This window comes from Mandrillus leucophaeus, unplaced genomic scaffold (genome assembly GCF_000951045.1).
Source record: "Mandrillus leucophaeus isolate KB7577 unplaced genomic scaffold, Mleu.le_1.0 Scaffold55, whole genome shotgun sequence".
Classification (NCBI taxonomy): domain Eukaryota; kingdom Metazoa; phylum Chordata; class Mammalia; order Primates; family Cercopithecidae; genus Mandrillus; species Mandrillus leucophaeus.
In genome coordinates this window covers 2,755,521-2,775,554 of record NW_012105919.1, presented here as the reverse complement: position 1 = coordinate 2,775,554, position 20,034 = coordinate 2,755,521, and the positions used below count along the sequence as shown (strand labels likewise).

At 44.8% G+C, this 20,034-nt stretch overlaps 2 protein-coding genes across 3 annotated transcripts in view; both read right to left on the bottom strand.

The window, feature by feature from the left end:
* Positions 1-1,454: 1,454 nt before the first annotated feature.
* Positions 1,455-6,772, bottom strand: LOC105552274 (disintegrin and metalloproteinase domain-containing protein 1a-like). The gene has a single exon (XM_011997890.1). It carries the CDS (start codon positions 4,224-4,226, stop codon positions 1,455-1,457), a length of 2,772 nt encoding a protein of 923 aa, XP_011853280.1. The 5' UTR covers positions 4,227-6,772.
* A 3,260-nt stretch (positions 6,773-10,032) lies between these two features.
* The window catches only part of MAPKAPK5 (mitogen-activated protein kinase-activated protein kinase 5), a 59,294-nt gene continuing 49,292 nt past the window's right edge, over positions 10,033-20,034 (bottom strand). Inside the window, exons 9-14 of one of the 2 annotated variants that reach the window (XM_011997889.1) lie at positions 19,638-19,825; positions 17,355-17,475; positions 14,829-14,959; positions 14,429-14,544; positions 13,278-13,382; positions 10,033-10,493 (exon numbers count right to left, since the gene is read on the bottom strand). In XM_011997889.1, the coding sequence (XP_011853279.1) occupies positions 10,399-10,493; positions 13,278-13,382; positions 14,429-14,544; positions 14,829-14,959; positions 17,355-17,475; positions 19,638-19,825 (756 nt within the window). In that variant the 3' untranslated portion in view covers positions 10,033-10,398. Of the gene's footprint in view, positions 10,494-13,277; positions 13,383-14,422; positions 14,545-14,828; positions 14,960-17,354; positions 17,476-19,637; positions 19,826-20,034 lie in introns of both variants that reach the window. The other variant, XM_011997888.1, reaches the window with a different exon arrangement.

The window sequence follows — 20,034 nt, the reverse complement described above, 5'->3', positions numbered from 1 at the left end:
TAGATTCACTCATTCCTGGGGAGGGATGCAGGTCCCACGACTTACTGGCTAGCACTAGAGCAAACTCTTCAGTCTCTGTTTCCTCATGTACAAGTTGGAGGTTTCACAGGGCATTCGGGAGGATTAAATGAAGACAGTGAATGTAAGGTGTTTAGCACTGGGCCTGGCACAGAATGGAGAATGTTACTGTTATACTTACTATGTCCTTACTTCACAGAGAAATGACTACCATACTGAAAATTCTGTTACTGGCCAGGCGCAGTGGCTCATGCCTGTAATCCCAGCGCTTTGGGAGGCTGAGGTGGGCGGATCACAAGGTCAGGAGATCGAGACTATCCTGGCTAACACAGTGAAACCCCACCTCTACTAAAAGTACAAAAAGAAATTAGCCGGGAGTGGTGGCAGGCACCTGTAGTCCCAGCTACTTGGGAGGCTGAGGCAGGAGAATGGCGTGAACCGGGAGGTGGAGCTTGCAGTGAGCCAAGATCGCGCCACTGCACTGCAGACTGGGCAACAGAGTGGGAGTCTGTCTCAAAGGGAAAAAAAAAAGTTCTGTTACTTGTAATTCAAGATGTTCCTATAAATTGTCAATAAAGGAAAAAGGAACTTCAGTAGAATCATTAAGACAAAAAAAAAATGAAGAAATAAATACTTCAAATGTGAACTCAGCACTTTACACTTTACAATCTACTTCACATACTGCCTAGGTTGCCTTCCCTCCTCCATACACCCAAACGGAGTGTGTGAGATGTCCCTGGATCAGGTTTACCCCCTTTCATAGAGCCCCAAAATAAAGGATCCCAAGCACTAGGCTGCTTGGAGTCTGGAGTGATGATTCATGTGGAAAAAAACTTTTATTTAAAATCACCTGTATTTATTGAATAGAAGCAGACAGGGCTTATTAGAACATTCAATCATTATAATAACATTCGTAACATAATGGGTCACTATTACTGGGATGAATAACCTAGTCACAACAATGCAGGCATGGATAATTGATAATACATTATGTCAGATCATGTGAATGAAAGTTTATATGCCCTGAAAAGCAAACTGGGTGACTCAGAAACTGGCCCAACTGAAACAAGACACTGATAGCAAAGACCCATGAGAAGAGCTAAAATTATTTCATGAAACATGAAAAAACAGAAATAAAGAATATTTTATATATGATTTTATGTATGAAAATATAATGAGTTTACAATGAATACTGTATGTCGGGAAATCCCTCTTCGTACATTAGTATGTTTCTACAGATTACATAGTCCAGTCACAGCCTCTGTAGACACCAATTCTCACTTCACATTTGCTTCTATGAGCTTCTTATTCCCACTCAATGCCTGACATGTTTGAGATATTTGGCTTCATCCTTCACTCTTCTCTTTTAGCCTTCCCTGTCTTTTATCTGCTTCCTCTTTTGGTGTGGGCTCTTTCTGGGCCTCTGGTGGAGGGGCCTACTGTGCTGGTGGGGCCTCTGGTGGAGGGGCAGCCTCTGGTGGCGGGGCCTGTGGTGGGGCAGCAGCCTCTGGTGCTGGGACAGCCTCTGGTGGTGGGGCAGCCTCTGGTGCTGGGGCAGCCTCTGGTGGTGGGGCAGCCTCAGGTGCTGGGGCAGCCTCTGGTGGTGGGGCAGCCCCTGGTGGTGGGGCAGCCTCTGGTGATGGGGCCTCTGCTGCTGGTGGGGCCTCTGCTGCTGGTGGGGCCTCTCCTGGTGGTAGAGTTTCCTCTCCTGGTTGTGGAGCTTCCTCTCCTGGTGGTAGAGTTTCCTCTCCTGGTTGTGGAGCTTCCGCTCCTGGTGGTGGGGCCTCCTCACCTGGTGGTAGGATTTCTTCTGCTATTGGGACTAGATCTGCTGAAGTCAACTCTGATTCCAGTGTTGTCTCTGTTGATGCCTCCTCTACTTCAGCCACTGCTGTCTGAACTTCAGAGCAGAGGTAGGATATTGTAAGTAGAGAGCACAATAATAGTACAAGAAACAAAGGGACTAGTAACACTACCAGTTTATAGTCTAAGTCTTGTCTCAGACTTTGACCACGAGCAATACTTTCACTACCACTTTCACTGTTGTTGGTAACTTGCATTCCCGGGGGGCCACTGTCCACACTGCCTCCATTTCCTGGATTTTTACAGTCAGGAGGAGCAAAACCAGACTCACAATGGCAGTGCCTTAAATTGTTGCAAACTCCTTTCCCATGACATGATTCCTCTGGTCTGCAGTCATACAGGAGTATAGAGTGATGAACGCAGGAGTAATCCATGCAGACTTTGTTTGGGGCACAAGAAGTGCCGACGTGCACATTGCCATTATCAGGGGTATCAGTAATGTTATCGGCATCCATGCTCCAGCACCAGTCATTGTCATGAGGGACCTGGATCACTGTATGTTGAGCTTTGACTCGTGGTAAGGATTGAACACCTGTACATATGAGTTTCCCACAAAATACATTATCATCTGAACATGTAACATATGTTTGCTGATCCTCAGTGGGATGGCCGCAGTTTCCAAACCGGTCTCCTCTGGTATTCATTGAAATGTAACAGTCTTCCGGGGCAGATCTTGCAGGGTACCCATATATATTCACACATTGGTTATCAGGGTTCTTACACTGACCCCCAGAGCAATAGTGAATTCTATCACACAACGTGCCATCTTGCTTGTAGCTGTCTGCAGGGCATTCTGCAGAGCTACCGTCACAATATTCTGGGAGGTCACACTCATCCTGAGTAGGACGGCATAAAAACCCCTTCCTTCTGAAAGTGCAGTCCAGACAGCAGAGGCCATGGCTGCACTCAGCATGCTCCTTCAGAGTACATGTGGGATCACAGCATGGGTCGAGGTGACAGGCAGAACCACAGTCACACTCCTCCGTGTCCTCCACCACGCCATTTCCACAGGCAGAATCCCTACGCTTGCGGCCCCTGGGCCGTGGCTTGTTAAATAGGCAGGCCCCTTTGTGTTCTCGAAGGAACTGGTGGAAGTAGTCAGAGCTGCAGTTGCTGAAGCCACTTTCTTTTGTGATATTTTCATGCATGAGGCAAAAGTGCTTCTCTCTGCAAAAGCAGGCCGAGTGGTCGTGCTGAATACCCAGGTTGTGCCCGAGCTCATGGACCATCAGGGCTGCAAACAACAGCACATCTTCATGATGGAAGGATTCAACAGCTGCCGCAAAACCGCTTGAGCAGGCACCACTGAGAAAGGCCTGGCCCGTATTCTGTCCAGGATGATGCCCGACGATCATGTGGGCAACATCGTGCTTCGCACGACGGAAGAGCATCTCTTGTCTCCAGCGATTGAAATTCCTGAGTGTGATTTGCAAGTCCACTGCGACATCTATTAGGTCCCCCTCGGTCCAAATCTCCATTCCGGTCAGCACCACCTCTGTGTTTATTCCCCTAGTGAAGCTGTCGGCCAGAGCAATGACATCCACTACTCTCTGGACCGTCTCATTGATGTTACTGCCCCACATCTGGAACCGCTGGTTGTTGACCACAACAAACATCTCCACGTACTTGGTGTGTGACCACAAGTAGGACAGCGCCTGTAGATCAGGAGGCTTCCTGCTCCCTTGTTGCCAGCTAGTGGACACCACATGGCTGTCTCTGGAAGTGACACCACAGGAGACTCGCGCTTCATGTGCCATGGTGTATAACACATGTTCAAACCGTCTTGAAGAGTCCATGGGCTCAATGCTGTAAGATTTTTCCTCCTTAATCAGGATGCCCCTGAGACCTGCACAGGTGTTGACAGAAACGAAAGAACCTGACACTCCTTCTATGTAGCCTTCATAGTGGCAGTCATGTGAGATGAAAGGCGATTCTTGCCCCAGGATGCCATTGTGGTAACTGTAGACTGGAAAGTTATTCACAAAATGGCTTCTCTTCACCTTCAAGTGAACCAAGTGCCTCTGGCCTTGCATAAATAGCAAGTAGGACAGTCCTTCCACTGAGCTATCTCCTCCCTGGACTGTCAGCCTCTTTGGAATAATTATTTCATAGAAAGAGTAATAGATTGATCCCAGGTGACACTGCATGCTTGGCACAAAAATCACCAAAAGCAGCAAAATCTCTAACCTGATACATGAAGGTCCGGGTACTAGCCCCATTCTCAAGTTCCACTTCTGTGGAGCCCAAGTTTGGAACTTTATCTTAACCTCTTCCAAGGCCACTTGGCTTTTCCATAGATACAGCAGGATGTTGGCAGAGTCTTTTAATAATGCCAGCACTGACATGGCCCAAATAAATCAGTTACTGATTCTGGGCCTATATCCATCAGCAGAGCTCCCCCTCGCACACAAACCTTTGGAGGCTCAGATGTTAGTCTCAGATCTACACTGGCTCCCTCACTGGCAGTTCTTGCCCAATTCTGAGTCTTATAGATAACTTCAAGCTGTGTTTCTCTTCCTGCTTCTCTCCTGGCCTTCGGCAGTTTCTTTAGTATGTCTTCCTTCCAACGGCAACAACTGTAATCTTCCTTAGTTATATTCCTTTTACCTTCATGGAGAGATATTCCAAGCAGAAGGCCTGTAGTGATCCAGCCAGTACTGTAACTCAGGCAAATTATTCTTTGTCCTCAGCTCAGGCCACACAACTTGATATCCGTTAATCTGCTCATTCTTTGAAACCCAACATTCTGGCAGGGGGTGGGGGGAAGGGGACAGGGCTTCCCTGGGGAGCTCTGAAAAGGACAAAGTTCTTTGTGGCCCACTGCCTCTTTCCCTCATTTTTGCAGTTTTCAGGGTACCATTTCTCAGTTCAACTCTCCTTTGTCAGTGTCTGGTTTTTTTTTTCTTTAATTCAAGAAAATCCGTATGTGTATGTCCAAGTTTTCCCTCATTATTGCCGGTTCATAACAAATGAGTTTAGATATTTTATATCTGCATATAATCTTCTCTATCAAGTTTTCCTAAAGCACAGATATATTACGTGTTAAGTAAAATGGGCTCAGTTTCACCATGGGGGTATATAAAGGATCAGGATCAAAGTTCAGTTCCTCCAACTGCCCTAATATAAAAACAAACTGTGGGGTCCGGGCACAGTGGCTCACCCCTGTAATCCCAGCACTTTGGGAGGCTGAGGCAGCTGGATCACCTGAGGTTGGGAGTTCAAGACCAGCCTGGCCAGCATGGTGACACCCCGTCTCTACTAAAAATGCAAAAAGTAGTAGGGCGTGGTGGAGCGCGCCTGTAATCTCAGCTACTCAGGAAGCTGAGGCAGAAGAATTGCTTGAACCCGGGAGGCGTAGGTTCCAGTAAGCCGAGATCACGCCATTGTACTCCAACTTGGGCAACAGAGTGAGACTCCGTCTCAAAAAATACTGTGGGGTCAAAATAAAAGCTGACTAACCAGATGTCTAGTTAACATTTCATCAAGAAAAGAAAACTGGGCTATAGAAGAACTTTTAAAAGATTTCTTCGGTTTGGAACTAAAATCGACCTGAAATGTCTGTGGAAGTCCTTGAATTTGGTTTTCATGTCAGTTTCCTTGGTGTATTTAGCAGTACAAATTTAAAAGGAAAAGAAGCCCTATGCACCCATTCCTTATGCAGTTATTCTGTGCATTCTAGATGAAGAAAAATAAAGCTCTACATTTTTTATCTTGCATAATTTTACAGCAAGTCAAATATTTACAACAAGAGACCTTTTAAATATGAGATATGACTACAGAAAGGAATGTAATGGTACCAGATCTTAGGTAACAGCATGAGAACAGATCAATTTATTCATTATTCCTTAATTCCTAATACAGATAATACAATGTATCAGTAGCATCTAGCAAGAAAATTTATACTGTCACAAACCCACTAAAAAAATTTACAGCAAGAAAAGTGAAATGATTTCCAGCTGTACTTCTTGTGATTTATGTAAGCACAAAGCTTCTTAAAATTATATTTTGAAAATTATCACAGATTTTAGGGTGTTTCCCTGTGTCTTAACCAAAATAGACAGGGCAAATTAGGTTAAGCCATTTAGCGGGATAAAAGAAGATTCAAGAATAGAACATTCTACTTTAAATAAACAATTAAAATGAAGTATCCAATTTTCTGATTCTCAAATTGAAACATATTTTCTTCAATAAATACATGCACACACACATACCCACACACTAGACCTGATTTAAATCTTTTGGCTTCTTTGACCAACAATTACCATTTCTTCAACTCGTTTTTTCTCAAATGAATACAAGCAACATAAACTCTTTTTAAAGAGTAATTCCTGCCAGGCACAGTGGTTTGCTCCTGTAGTCCCAGCTACTTAGAAGGCTGAGGCAAGAGGAGTGCTTGAGCCCAGAAACTTGAGTCTAACCTGGGCAACATAGCAGGATCACGTCTTTTTTAATTTTAATTTATTTATTTCTGAGATGCAGTCTCGCTCTGTCACCCAGGCTGGAGTGCAGTGGGGCGATCTCCACTCACTGCAACCTGTGCCTCCCGGTTCAAGCAATTCTCCTGCCTCCGCCTCTCAAGCAGCTCGGATTACAGGCATGTGCCACTACACCTGGCTAATTTTTGTATTTTTAGTAGAGACGGCGTTTCGCCATGTTGGCCAGGCTGGTCTTGAACTCCTGACCTAAGGTGATCCGCCCGCCTCGGCTTCCCAAAGTGCTGGGATTACATGCATGAGCCACCGCGCTGAGCCTTATCTATGTTTCAAACAATAAATTCAGACTGGCATTCTCCTATGTTCATACATTAGAGAGATACAAGTGTTTTTTACTACATCAAGCCGACTTTTATAACTGTGGTAAAGTCTAAAAGTATTTGACAAGTAATGGCTTTAATAAGCAGAAGGTTAATAAATCATGTAGGCAAACAGGAGAGCATAACCTGCTGCTTTATAAGAATTGTTTTTACAGTGTTGTTTCCACAGGTGTAGGTGTTAGGCCAAAAAATATGAGAAAGATACCATTTCACTTCCAGTTATGTGCAAATTTCGAGTAGCAAACCTGACGGTTATGTTAAAGTAGAATTTACTGCTGGACTAGGAATACACAAACAAAACTCCACTTCGAAGACCAAGCCATGCTGAGTCCCTTGGGAGCTACTGTTTTTTTTCAAGGCATGCTGTTGCGTTACAACAGCTGGGGCATCCTCCAGAGTGTTCACAAACTTCCAGCTTGGTGCTCATTTGGATGTGTCTGGACACAGCACTTATATTAAGGGTCACATGAATTCAGCTTGAAGTAACTGAAACATGGGCAACAGATGCTCAGAGTCAAAGGAAGGATCACTTTCGATACCTTTTCCATCGCACCTAAAATTCAGCATACACTGAAGGGAAAAAAAAATCATCCTGAGCCTTTTTAGAAGACACCCAAGTCACAATTTTAAGAAGTTACGGATATACTGGATATGCTAGAAGATTCCTCTAAAGAAAAGAACAGTAACAAAGGTAATTACTACTGTTTTTTTCTCCCCATGGAATACTGAACCTCTGCCCTAAGATAGGAAAACTACAGTTGTTCTAATATTACACAAAAGTTAGTGCAGTTTTCCTAACTGTAAGAAGCGATCTGTAAGATTTGCATTTCATTGAAAAACACAACAGGCGCTTAATTCAACTCTCAGCCAAGTTCTCTGGTCAGTAAATTAAAAAATGTTGGGTTTTTTTCTGTTGCCTGTTAGATTTTTGCCATCATGAAAAGTATTCAGGTCAGGCGTGGTGGCTCATGTCTGTAATCCCAGCACTTTGGGAGGCTGAGGTGGGTGGATCATGAGGTTGGGAGGCCAAGGTGGGCAGATCACAAGGTCAGGAGTTCGAGACCAGCCTGGCCAATATGGTGAAACCCTGTCTCACTAAAAACTCAAAAATTAGCTGGGCATGGTGGTGCCTGCCTGTAGTCCCAGCTACTCGGAAGGCTGAGGCAGGAGAATCGCTTGAACCCGGGAGGTGGAGGTTGCAGTGAGCCGAGATCAAGCCACTGCACTCCAGCTTGGGGGACAGAGCGAGACTCTATCCTGGTGGTGGGGGGTGGGGAGGTGGGGAGATATATTCAATTCTCCTTAAAGGAAATCCATTTACAACAGTTACCAGTCACCTAAGATTAGTGAACTTTACCTCAAAAAATATCTTTTAATTACAAATTCTCCAAGATAAAAAGGAACCAATGTAGGCCGGGCGCAGTGGTTCATGCCTGTAATCCCAGCACTTTGGGAGGCCGAGGCGGGTGGATCACGAGGTCAGGAGATCAAGACCATCCTGGCTAACACAGTGAAAATCCGTCTCCACTAAAAATACAAAGAGAAATTAGCTGGGTGTGGTGGTAGGCACCTGTAGTCCCAGCTACTCGGGAGACTGAGGCAGGAGAATGGCGTGAACCCAGAAGGCGGAGCTTGCAGTGAGGCGAGATTGCGCCACTGCACTCCAGCCTGGGCGACAGAGCGAGACTCCATCTCAAAAAAAAAAAAAAAGGAACCAATGTAGTAAGGTAATTCTGAAGACACTTTGTGTTTTTATCATCTATTCCCACAGGCAGTCACACACATACAGGGCATACTAACCGAATGTCATCCTGAAGACTCAGGGTGGAGGAATTACTCAGCACAGTGGAGGAGTTAGAAAATAAGTTGCTGGTGAGATCAATTCTGATAGAAGAGAATGCGATGAGAAAAAACTGAATAACAGATGACTATCCTCTCCCTCTGCTCTGGGAGGTGGAGCCTACCTGCCAGCTTTTCTATGTACCAAAGTAAGTATCCACCAAAAACTGCTTCACACACACACACACACACACGAAAATTGGTTATCGAAACCCATACGCACAACAGAAAACTGAAAAAGACCTAGCCTTATTTTTTCCTTCAAACAGCTGCTCTCTGGGCCAAAATCGTGCTTCCTGAAAATGAAGGGTAATAAACAGGATAAACAAAGCCCAGAGAATGCCAACACAAAACCCAGGCAGACATATTACAGAGAAACAAGGCAGCCTTATGAAAAAAAAAAACCCAAAACTGGATCATCTTACATGATAATCCAATAGTCCCACTTCAATTATGTGTACATTTCTCAGACAAATTATTCCAAAAACAGGACCGGAGGAACAGGGAACGGAAAAAAGGAATGATGGAGCTGAAGGCTGCAGGGAAGGGGAAAGGACAAAGCAGGACCTCCTGGAAGGAGAAAGGGAAGCTCCGGTTAAACATATAAAGAATAGGCCAGGCTTGGTGGCTCACGTCTGTAACCCCAGCACTTTGAGAGGCTGAGGCGGATGGTCAGGAGTTCGAGACCAGCCTGGCCAACATGGCGAAACCTTGTCTCTACTAAAAATACAAAAATTGGCATGGTGGCGGGCACCTGTAATCCCAGCTACTTGGGAGCCTGAGGCAAGAGAATCACTTGAACCTGGGAGACAGAGGTTGCAGTGAGCCGAGATTGTGCCATTGCACTCCACCCTGGGTGACAAGAGCAAGACTCCATCCCAAAACAAACAAACAAACAAAGAATAAACCCAAGGCCGGGCACAGTGGCTCATGCCTGTAATCCCAGCACTCTGGGAGGCCAAGGCAGACAGATCACCTGAGGTCAGGAGTTCAAGACCAGCCTGACCAACGTGATGAAACCCTGTCTCCACTAAAAATACAAAAATTAGCCAGGCATGGTGGTGGGCACCTGTAATCCCACCTACTCAGGAGGCTGAGGGAAAATCGCTGGAACCTGGGAGACGGAGGTTGCAGTGAGCGGACATAGTGCCACTACACTCCAGCCTCCACGACAACAGCGAGACTCTGTCTCAAAAAAAAAAAAAAAAAGAATAAACCCAAAAGAAAACCCTGTTAGATTTAAGAAACACACCAGTACCCTTTTTAAAAATATGACAAAAAGGAAATGTTCCTGCTTTTCTCTAAGGAATTAGGTACAGGAGAAATGAGGGCTCAGCTCCTTCTTCTTTCATCATGGGAGTTGGCTCCCCAAGCTCAAGTGTGCCTTCTGTGAGTTCCAGCAGGCAGTCTGCAATGACTGAGCCACAAAAATGTCTTGGCAGTAGAGCTCATCTAGCAATGGTGTGGAAAACAAATACACAGGGCAATTGAAACCAGAATCCAGAGTCCTTAATTCAGCTGTTTACTAATCAGAAAAGTCAGTATAGTCGGTCCTTTATCTACTGCTGGCAAGTGATTTTTGTATATTTTATTACAAATAAAATAATATTGCTTGACAGCATCATCTGTCATCTTACAAATATACAACTACACAGTCCTAAAGTAATAGTGTATCTCCAGACGTGAGCTTTTCTTAAAAACAAACAATAACTATACTATTATTAAGTCCTGCACCCTAAATCTATACAGCAACTTTAATCAACGTGGAAATGAAATTATGATTTATTAATTTACATAAAATTACTTTATACATTTAAGAATAATTTTTCAAATTATTTAAAAAACCACAAAGTTTGAAGCTGTCATTATTGGGATTCATGGGACGTGGTTTGCTCTTCTATCACCTGCTTCACAATTTCTGCCAGTTTTAGTCGATCTACTTTATCTGTGAATCCACGACCTGAAAACCAAAAAAGAACAAGATCAGCCCTCAAATTCTTTGAGAGGTGGCAGACTCTTGACAGAGGCCCAATAAGGTCCACCTTACCAGTATCAAATTCACCCTCACCAGTGGAGGAACCACCCCCACCACTGATCAAAAGCAGTTCAGAGCCCCCATTTTTCAGGTAGCAATTGTACCGTTCCACTAACCTGGCAGTAAAAATCCAAAGCTCACAACACACCAGCAAACCACAAAGAGAGAGAAGATCTTTGTAATACATACAGCTGACAAATGACTCATATCCGAATATATAAAGAATTCCTATATATCTATAAGAAAGACACAATTCAGTGAAAAAAAAAATGGGCAAAAGACTTAGTAGGTACTTCACAAAAGAGGAAATCTAACTGGCCCATAAACATTTAAAACGTACATCAGTACGTTTTAAGGGTACATTTAAGGGTAATGCAAACTAAAACTACATTGCAATACCACCTACAAACTAACCAAGATAACGAAGATTTTTTTAAAAGACAATAGCAAGAGCTGGTGTGGATATGAAGTAACCAGAACCCCCAAACACTGCTAGTGGGAGTTCATAAATTCATACAACCACTTTGAAAAACTGGTAGCAGTACCCACTAAAGCCAGACAGATGAAGACCTCCGTGAACCAGCAATTCTAATCCTATACACGTAAGATAAATGAGCTCATCAAAAGACATTCACAAGAGTATTCACCACAGCCCTTAATTCCCCAAATCTGGAAATAATCCTAAAGTCCATTCAACAGTACAATGGACAAATATAGCACACATTCATACAGTGAAAATGAATGATCTGCTGCTACACACAACATGGATGGATGCCACAAATATAATGACTAAAATATAACTGACTAAAAGAAGCCAGACATAAAAGAATGCAGACTTGTTTGACTCCATTCACAAAGAATACAAAACCAGGCAAAATGAGGCTACAGTGCTAGAAATCAGGACTGTGATTACCCTTGAATGGAGGGAGGGAGGGACTGGAAGAGGACGCATGTTCTACTACATGATCTATGTGCTGGTTACAGAGGAGTGTTTACTTGTGAAAATTCACTGAAGTTCATATTTCATATGTGATCACTTTTCTAAAATGACATTTCAAATTTTTCTTTTTTCTTTTTTTTGAGACGGAGTCTCGCTCTGTTGCCCAGACTGGAGTGCAGTGGTGTGATCTCGGCTCCCTGCAACCTCCACCTCCCAGGTTCAAGCAATTCTCCTGCCTCAGGCTCCCAAGTAGCTGGGACTACAGGCGCATGCCACCTCGCCCGGCTATTTTTTTTTCTTTTCTTTTTTTGGATTTTTAGTAGAGGTGGGGTTTCACCGTGTTAGCCAGGATGGTCTCGATCTCCTGACCTCATGATCCGCCCGCCTTGGCCTCCCAAAGTGTTGGGATTACATGCATGACCCACCGTGCCTGGCCCTCAAATTTTTCTTTAAAAAAATCCCAGGAAAGTGAATCTCCTCCAAGAATGGGAATGGCCAGGCTAGCACTTTAGATTTCTTATGGCATGTCTAAGAAACAAGTGAGGCAGGCTGGGTGCCGTCGTTCACACCCGTAATCCCAGTACTTTGGGAGGCCAAGGTGGGTGGATCACCTGAGGTCAGGAGTTCGAGACCAGCCTGGTCAACATGGTGAAACCCCGTCTCCACTAAAAAAAAAAAAAAATACAGGTGCGTGCCTGTAGTCCCAGCTCCTTGGGTGGCTGAGGCAGAATCACATGAGTGCAGGAGGGGGAGGATGCAGTAAGCCAAGATCGCACCACTGCACTCCAGCCTGGTGACAGAGGGATACTCCGTCTCAAAAAAAAAAAAAAAAAAAAAGAAACAAGTGAGGCATTGAAATCTTAAGTTTGCCCCCTTCCCTGAGCATCCTGGAGCATAAGTCTAGTACAGTTTGCTCAACTGGAAAGACAATATTAAAATCAGTTCAAGCCAGGCACAGAGGCTCACGCCTGTAATCCTAGCACTTTGGGAGGCTGAGGCAGGTGGATCACTTGAGGCCAGGAGTTCAAGACCAGCCTGGCCAACACGGTGAAACTCCATCTCTACTAAAAATACAAAAATTAGCTGGGCATGGTGGCACTCACCTGTAGTCCCAGCTATTCGGGAGGCTAAGGCAGGAGAATCACTTGAACCCGGGAGGCAGAGGTTGCAATGAGCCAAGATTGCGTCACTGCACTGCAGCCTGGGGGATAGAATGAAACTCCGCCTCAAAAAAAAAAAAAAAAAAAGGCAGTTCAAGAAATACATCTCTACCTTATTTGCTTTGGGAAAAAAACTTAACCAGCAGTAGATTTGGCAAACTTTCTCCTCTTTCGTGAAACAGCTCTTCTCTAAGCTAAGCAGATCAGCGGGGTCAGCAGGGTGGACTTGCTGACACTTTGTCCTCTCTCTCCCCTTCAGCATCTGTTGCTTCTTAATGACATGGTAAATAGTCCTGGTATCCGAGAGGAGTTCTGAAATCTGGGTTTTTTTTTTTTTACCCAAGTGGTGTGTGATGGGGGCTTTCCAGTGTTGAATCTGCAACACACAATTCACTTGAACTCTGGAAAATAAGTGAAAGGGCCAGATATCCAGGTATGCCGGGGCAGTTAATATAGAGCTAACCCCCATTCCACAATGCTCCACTCACTCTCCAGCCAGCCTCACTTCATTTCAAAACAGCCGCAGCTCAGGCGCCAAAGAGATCCTATGTGTTCTAAACATAATCACTTGTCTGTATTCCTGGGGAAGAGAGTGATGAAGGCTCCTACCATTCCAGCTGAAGCTCTGCAGAGTATCTCTTAGGAGTTTGCATTCTCGGTTATACTTCCAAGCCTCCTGCATTACTTCATTCAGCTTCTCATCTTCATTCTCTCCTATTGGTAAGGATGAAGAGGAATTTGCATTTTTCCTGCAGCATCATGGGGTTTTAGTGTGAGAGATGGAAGAACGTGATGTCCAACTGGTTGAAAAATGATGACTGAATGTGCAAAACTTCACCAGACACGGGCTTTACTGCTAGTCCCTACATTATGTAGACTGCATCTGGTATTTGGACTCTTTTTTACTCTGACATCTTCATACAAATCCACTGATGGCCCCAGAGTCTCAGCACCGGGGGGATGGGAAATAGGCTGTGGCAGACTCTATTGCTGAACAAGACACCTGGTCAACCAAAGACCAAAAGTGGGAGAGTGGGCTACTTTCTCTCTGCTAAGCTCATTTCTTACTTTAGAAAGCTATCTGAGGTACACTATATGAGTTCTCTTAAAACCCAAGGAATCTAGGGAGATATCCATTTTCTGGCCTAGTACGTGAAGCATCTATCTGCTGAGAACAGCCCCTCACCCGCCGATGAGTGGAGAGAGAACATAACGAAAGAAAGCTCTCACTCCAAAGGACCCACGTGTAAGTCTCACTCCAAAGACCCACTCATATCATGCTGCCCATGATATGAGTAACAGCAGGAGCCACTTCTGAACTAGGGAGGTATTCTCATATTTATGAGCTAATGGCAGCCTTGCACTCAAAATGCTCTGGAAATGGTGAACAGCCTGCAATGAGATTCAGACCCTACCCACATTTTCCATTCTCCATCCCCCAATCTGTGCCCTTGTTGTCAAACTAAGAAAACACAAAATTGCATGCTTGCACCTGACACTACCAATTAAGTCTAAACTAGAAATTTCACAGAAAACCAAAGGAGAGGTAGAACTTAACTGCATTTCTGAACTCCCACTGTCCAGTCTTTTTAGTGGGCACAGACTACCTTATATAATATACTTTTCTTATAACACAAGATGAAACAGACAACCCAAAATTAAGCCATTCCTTTTGCCATGTACATGCATACACCCACCCACCCCTGCACACACACACACTCACACTCACACAAAGGATTAGTAAATGGTGTGACCTTTACCAGCCTGGGGGAGAATACACTGAGCAATCACATCTCGGAGTTTTTCCAAGGCAACATTGGAATCCTCGGCTCCATTCTCATGGTCGTGGATATAGACACCGTCCTTTGGCTTGGTGCTTTAAGAGTTTGAGGGAGGGGTAATGACAACGTGAGAATCCAAAAACCAACTCTGGACAGATATTAACTCTAAATATAAGGCAACAGATATATCAGAAAAATAACAATAGAAAAATAACAATAGTGTCCAACTCCTGATACTATTTAAAGAGCTTATCCTCTCCACCCTCTTCAGAGGCCAAAGAAAGATCCCTAGCTGAGCAAGTTAAATTTCTTAAATTTGAGAACCCAGTACTCAGCCATTCCAGCCATGAAGAAGAATCGAAGAAATAAGCTCAGTTACCCAAGTAACTTCCTCTTCCGCAGAATGGGGTTGTTCACTGAGTGCAGGGGTTTGAGGCTGACTTTCAGATCCTGAATTCTCATGTTGGCCAACTGTTCCGCGTGAGCCTGCTGGATTCCTGCAACCACTGCCTGAATGCAAACACTGCCGTCAGTTTTTCATATTCATTGCTGGGCACCTAAAAAGCCAGACTAAGAAAGTGGAAAGGAAAAGCTCAAAGTACTAAGAAGGCAATTTCACTCTTATGTTGAAGGAATAGAAATATTTTGATAAGGCAGAGGACTCTTCCCCATGGATCAGCAGGAACCAGGGAACACCAGGCCAACCAAAGGTCACACAACAGCTAGCCCTTCTTCCCTGGTGGGGCGACAGAAAAGCAAGTAAGAAATACCAGCAGGATCCCCACTCATAGCCACTACTGAGGGGAAGTGTAAAGAGAGGCACATATGGACATCAGCGGAAAGAGGGGCAGGCTACTGCCCAAGAAGTCTCACAGACGGTATTGATTCACCTCAGCCCTGACAGCTCAGACCCCTGACCATCTCACATGGAGGGCATGGCCAAGCCTAAGGCCACATGACGGAGGCCACAACCAGTCAAATAATTTACAGTGAGAAATAGCTCTCATGGAGCCTGGAACTCTTGAAGTTTGTGCTTTTGTGAACAGTGTATGATCTCACTACAGGCAGACCAAATCATCAGAAGGCTTCACAGGAATATGATCCCATTTTTGTATTTTTTTTTAAATTTTTTTTTCCATTTTTGTATTTTAAAAGGACAAAATGTGTGCATCTGTGTACGTATCCCAGAAAACGATCAGGAAGTATACATCAAGCCATAGATTACCTCACCTCTGAGGGGTGTGACTGTGGCAGGGGAATGAAAGGGAACTTTTTTTCTTTTAACACTGCTGTACCATCTGAGTTTTCACAACAAAAGTTTTTTTTTGAGACAGAGTCTTGCTCTGTCTCCCAGGCTGGAGTGTAGTGGTGCAATCTTGACTCACTGCAACCTCTGCCCCTGCTGGGTTCAAGCAATTCTCCCGCCTCCGAGTAGCTGGGATTACAGGTGTGTGCCACCACGCCTGGCTAATTTTTGTATATTTAGTAGAGACAGGGTTTCATCATATTGGCCAGGTTGGTCTCGAATTCCTGACCTCAAATGATCCGCCCACCTCAGCCTCCCAAAGTGCTGGGATTACAGGTGTGAGCCACTGCACCCAGTCAAAATTTGACTATTTTAAAAAGTAGTTCCATGGTGAGCATGAAATTAGATCAGGAAAAGTTGGAACTCATCTAAGGGCTCTGTATACTCATACCAGCCCTGGCTATGCCTTTCTGCACCTTCACATCCACCTCATCAGTAATGACCTGACAGAAGAAGGAAACAGCTCAAAGTCATGAGCTTAGGCTCCTAGACAGGGCTTGGTTGGACAGTGTTCTACACTTCCAAAGTTGATCACTCACATCCTGACCACTTTTTTTTTGAAATAGTCTCACTCTGTCACCCCGGCTGGAGTGCAGTGGTGGATCTCAGCTCAATGCAACCCCCACCTCCTGTCAATATTATCACCAGATATGTCATTCCTGTCCCCTTATATCTAGTCTTATCACAAAAAGCTGTAGAAATTTTTCTTCAAAACTATTGAGCCTATTCACCTCTACTTCTCTGCTCCCATAGCCACCCCTGACTTCTAGATTACGGCAGAAGTATTAGGTTGGCAAGTCCGTGAGTTGCCAAGTCTGACTGACTATCTCTAAATACCTTCCTAGTGGGAAATCTCTTCTCAAAAAGCTGCCGTGGCCTCTCAGTTGCGTCCCACTAAGACTTAAACCCCTCTCTCCACTTGCAAAGCCTGGCCCTGACACACCCGTCTCATTAACTTCCCATTAGTGAGGCCAAGTTATTTTTCCTGACGATGCCTGTGTGTGGTGAACAGCATAAGCAACAAAACAGATGCAAATACATCATCGTTACATTAACTGTCTACTGTGTTGCAGCATCTGAGTTCTCATGTTTGGGCATGCGCTGTCCTTGAAGAATTTGAGTAGATAGTTAATACATGTGAGGGGTTCTGCCTTCTCTTTGGGCAAATTACATCCCTTCAAAGATGTGCTCTTTTTCTGAATTCCCACAGCATTCACAGAACAGTTAACATGCAAAGCTCTGATGTTTGAAATGTTCCCTCTTTGTTTCATGTTTATTGGCCTTGCCTTCTCAGCCAGTCTTGTTTAAACCCCTTGGGGAAAGGGAGGGTATCTTAAACTGCTCTGTGCCCCCAGTCCTGTAGCAGAAATATGGAGGCTATTCCTTTGAGTGCTCCCTTAGTGTGTATTCACTAGGCCTTGATTTGGTCTTTTACCAAAAGAAGTTCCTTATTTTGGATCCTGACTCTGAGGAAACCAGAGATGTTTCTCTGGGAAGGATCGTGTACTCTGCACTGTTTTGCCTTTAACCCCTCACTGAGCCAAGCCCCAGCATTCCTTCCCAACAGTCTTTTCAGTCAACAAAGTAAATATTCAAAACCTTGTCCATCATCAGCTGAGCAGAAGGCAGCACATTATCCAGGGCCTCGGTGGAATTGAGCCAGGGGTGGTCCAGCACTCCCTCAATGGTGAGTCTCTCCTCCGGTTTGACCTTCAGGAGCCTGTAGAGAAAACGCCAACAGGGCTGCCATGCACAGTTGCTACTAAAAGGTCATAGGAAGTTCCTGGACCTGGCTCTAAACAACTCTGGTTGCTTCTGACTTCTGTTAAGTCTGGGCCTTCCACCTGCAGAGCACAGGTGGGATTCTAGTCTCCAATCACTGGTAGGGGTACTATGGCTTGAGGCAATCTTTTCTATACTGCAAAAAGTGAGATTACAAAGGTAGAAAAAGGCTTAATCCAGTGATACTTTTGAGTTCTAGGGTTTAATAAGGTAATCCTACCTATGGTTTATAGTTCCTAAGACCTTGAATCTCCATACTGAGGTTTCTAGGACAATGGGCTTTAACTTCCAAAAGGAACTCAGAGTGCTCTTTTTGGCTGACAGTGGTGCAGAATTAGTTGAAGGGTCATGAGGTTCTGGAGAAGCAGGTTGCTACCCAAGATAAAACTCTTAGATGTCACCATATGGCAGGACATGAGCCCATTATTCCACAGACATTCAAAAGCTAAAAACCTAGAGTCTCTGAGACAGGGATGGCATTTCCTTCTAAGCCCAGGGCGTTGCTTCTGTGCTGTCTGCCTTCAGATCATGCTTCTTTCCATCTCGTTCATTCCCAGTGATGTGGTTTCTAGCTCATCTCAGCCCGTTCCCTCCTTCCAACTCCATCTCTCATTACAAATGTCAGGACAACATGCCTGACTGCTCCTTCAGCTTGTCTGCCACCTTCCTCTGTATCATTCTGAACAGATGGCTTCAGATTCTAAAGTAAGGATTATTTGGAAGATCCCAAAACCAAAAAGATAATCAGTGTTGCTCTAGGGACAGGAAATGTATTTTATAGAAAGCTGGCAAAGAACTACTTCTAGGACATTGAGATTTTGGTCAAATAGTTGGGATTACAGCAAGGAAATAGCATGTGAAGACAGATGGTGATTTAATCATTGCACCCACGTTCCTAAAAACTTGTACTTGTCTATTTTAGAAAACAGTTCCTCTTTACAGCACACAGAACCTGGCCCCAACTCCCACCCTCCAATCAACAGAACAAGCTCACTTTTGAAAGGGAGTAATTTCCATGGAGAAATGGCTGTACTGTCGGGAGACAGTTCCCAGGTATTGCCCCTAAACACGTACCTTCATCCCATTACAGAGGAAGAGACTGAGATCAACAAGGGAGACACTGCTCAGTGAAGACCCAGCAGTGGGAAGACAGGAGCAGTGCCTAAGTCCACGGGCACCCAGCCTCCCACACAGGTGGGCAGAAAAAACAAACATATTCAAATTTAGGTCTGACTTCCTACCTAGTCCTCCAGCTACCAAAAGACTCTGAATATCAACTCTCCCTCACCCACTCCCTAGCCCTAATTCTTACTAAATCTTCCCATCTTAAGATATGTCAGAGCAGCTGGGTGTGGTAGCTCACACCTGTAATCCCAGCACTTGGGAAGGTGGGCAGATCACTTGAGATCAGTAGTTTGAGACAAGCCTGGCCAACACGGTCAAACCCCATCTCTACTTAAAATACAAAAATGAGCTGGGCATGGTAGTGGGCGCCTGTAATCCCAGCTACTGCCGAGGCTGAGGCAGAAGAATCACTTGAACCTAGGGGGCAGAGGTTGCAATGAGTCAAGATTGCACCACTGCACTCCAGCCTGGACAACGTAGCAAGACTCCATCTCAAAAAAAATAAAAGATATGTCAGAGCAACCAACTGGCAGTGTCAAGGTGGAGGGTGGGGTTCAGGCCTGACAAACCCACATGCCCACAGCATCCAAGGATGCTGTTTGTCATCTCAGCACCTAGTTCACCTCCTGGCATTGTATCTGTCCCAAATGACATGTCGGCTCACATGTAAGGAGGAGAGTACGCCAGGTTTATAATTTAGGGTCCTGAATTAATGTGCAGAGACTGGCTATGGAGGGACCTGGGTTCACACCCTGGGGACAAAGCCTAGGGATGCAACAGGAGGGAGGAAAGCTTCATTCGCACCCAGGTGTGGACACTGAGAAGAGTCACCTCAGGCTCCAGAGAGATTTCTGTGATATTAAAACGGGGAGGAGCCTGCCTAGGAAACCAATGACTTTTCTCTACCCACATTCCCTTGAGCTCCACCACCTGGAGGCTTCCCTGGCCTCCCTGCCCAGCAGCCCATGAACTCACTTCCTCACAACATCTTTGGCCATCTCTGAGATCTGACTCCACTCTTCCTCTGGGAACTCAAAACTGCCTGTCATGATCTTTCTTCGCATATCCTTTGGGATAGTCCGGCTGTGGTGTTTGGAGTAAAAAGGAGGGTATCCGCACAGCATCACATAGATAATCACCCCTAGGGACCACAAATCACAGCTCTGAAACCAAAAAAAGAAAATTGTCACTCACAGCAGAAGCAGAGCCCCCAAAGAAACACCCCGTGACAGACAGACTCAGGAATAGCCCCTGCAATATATAGGCTGCTATAAACTAGAGTCACTTAACAGAGACTAGGAAAGCTGAAGGAAATCTTAGGAGAACTAGTCTTTATCTCCGTATTTTCCTTTTTCTTTTTTTTTTTTTTTTT

Excerpts from the sequence above, each read along its gene's own strand:
- LOC105552274 (XM_011997890.1), bottom strand. The coding sequence starts at position 4,226 with ATGTCAGTGCTGGCATTATTAAAAGACTCTGCCAACATCCTGCTGTAT.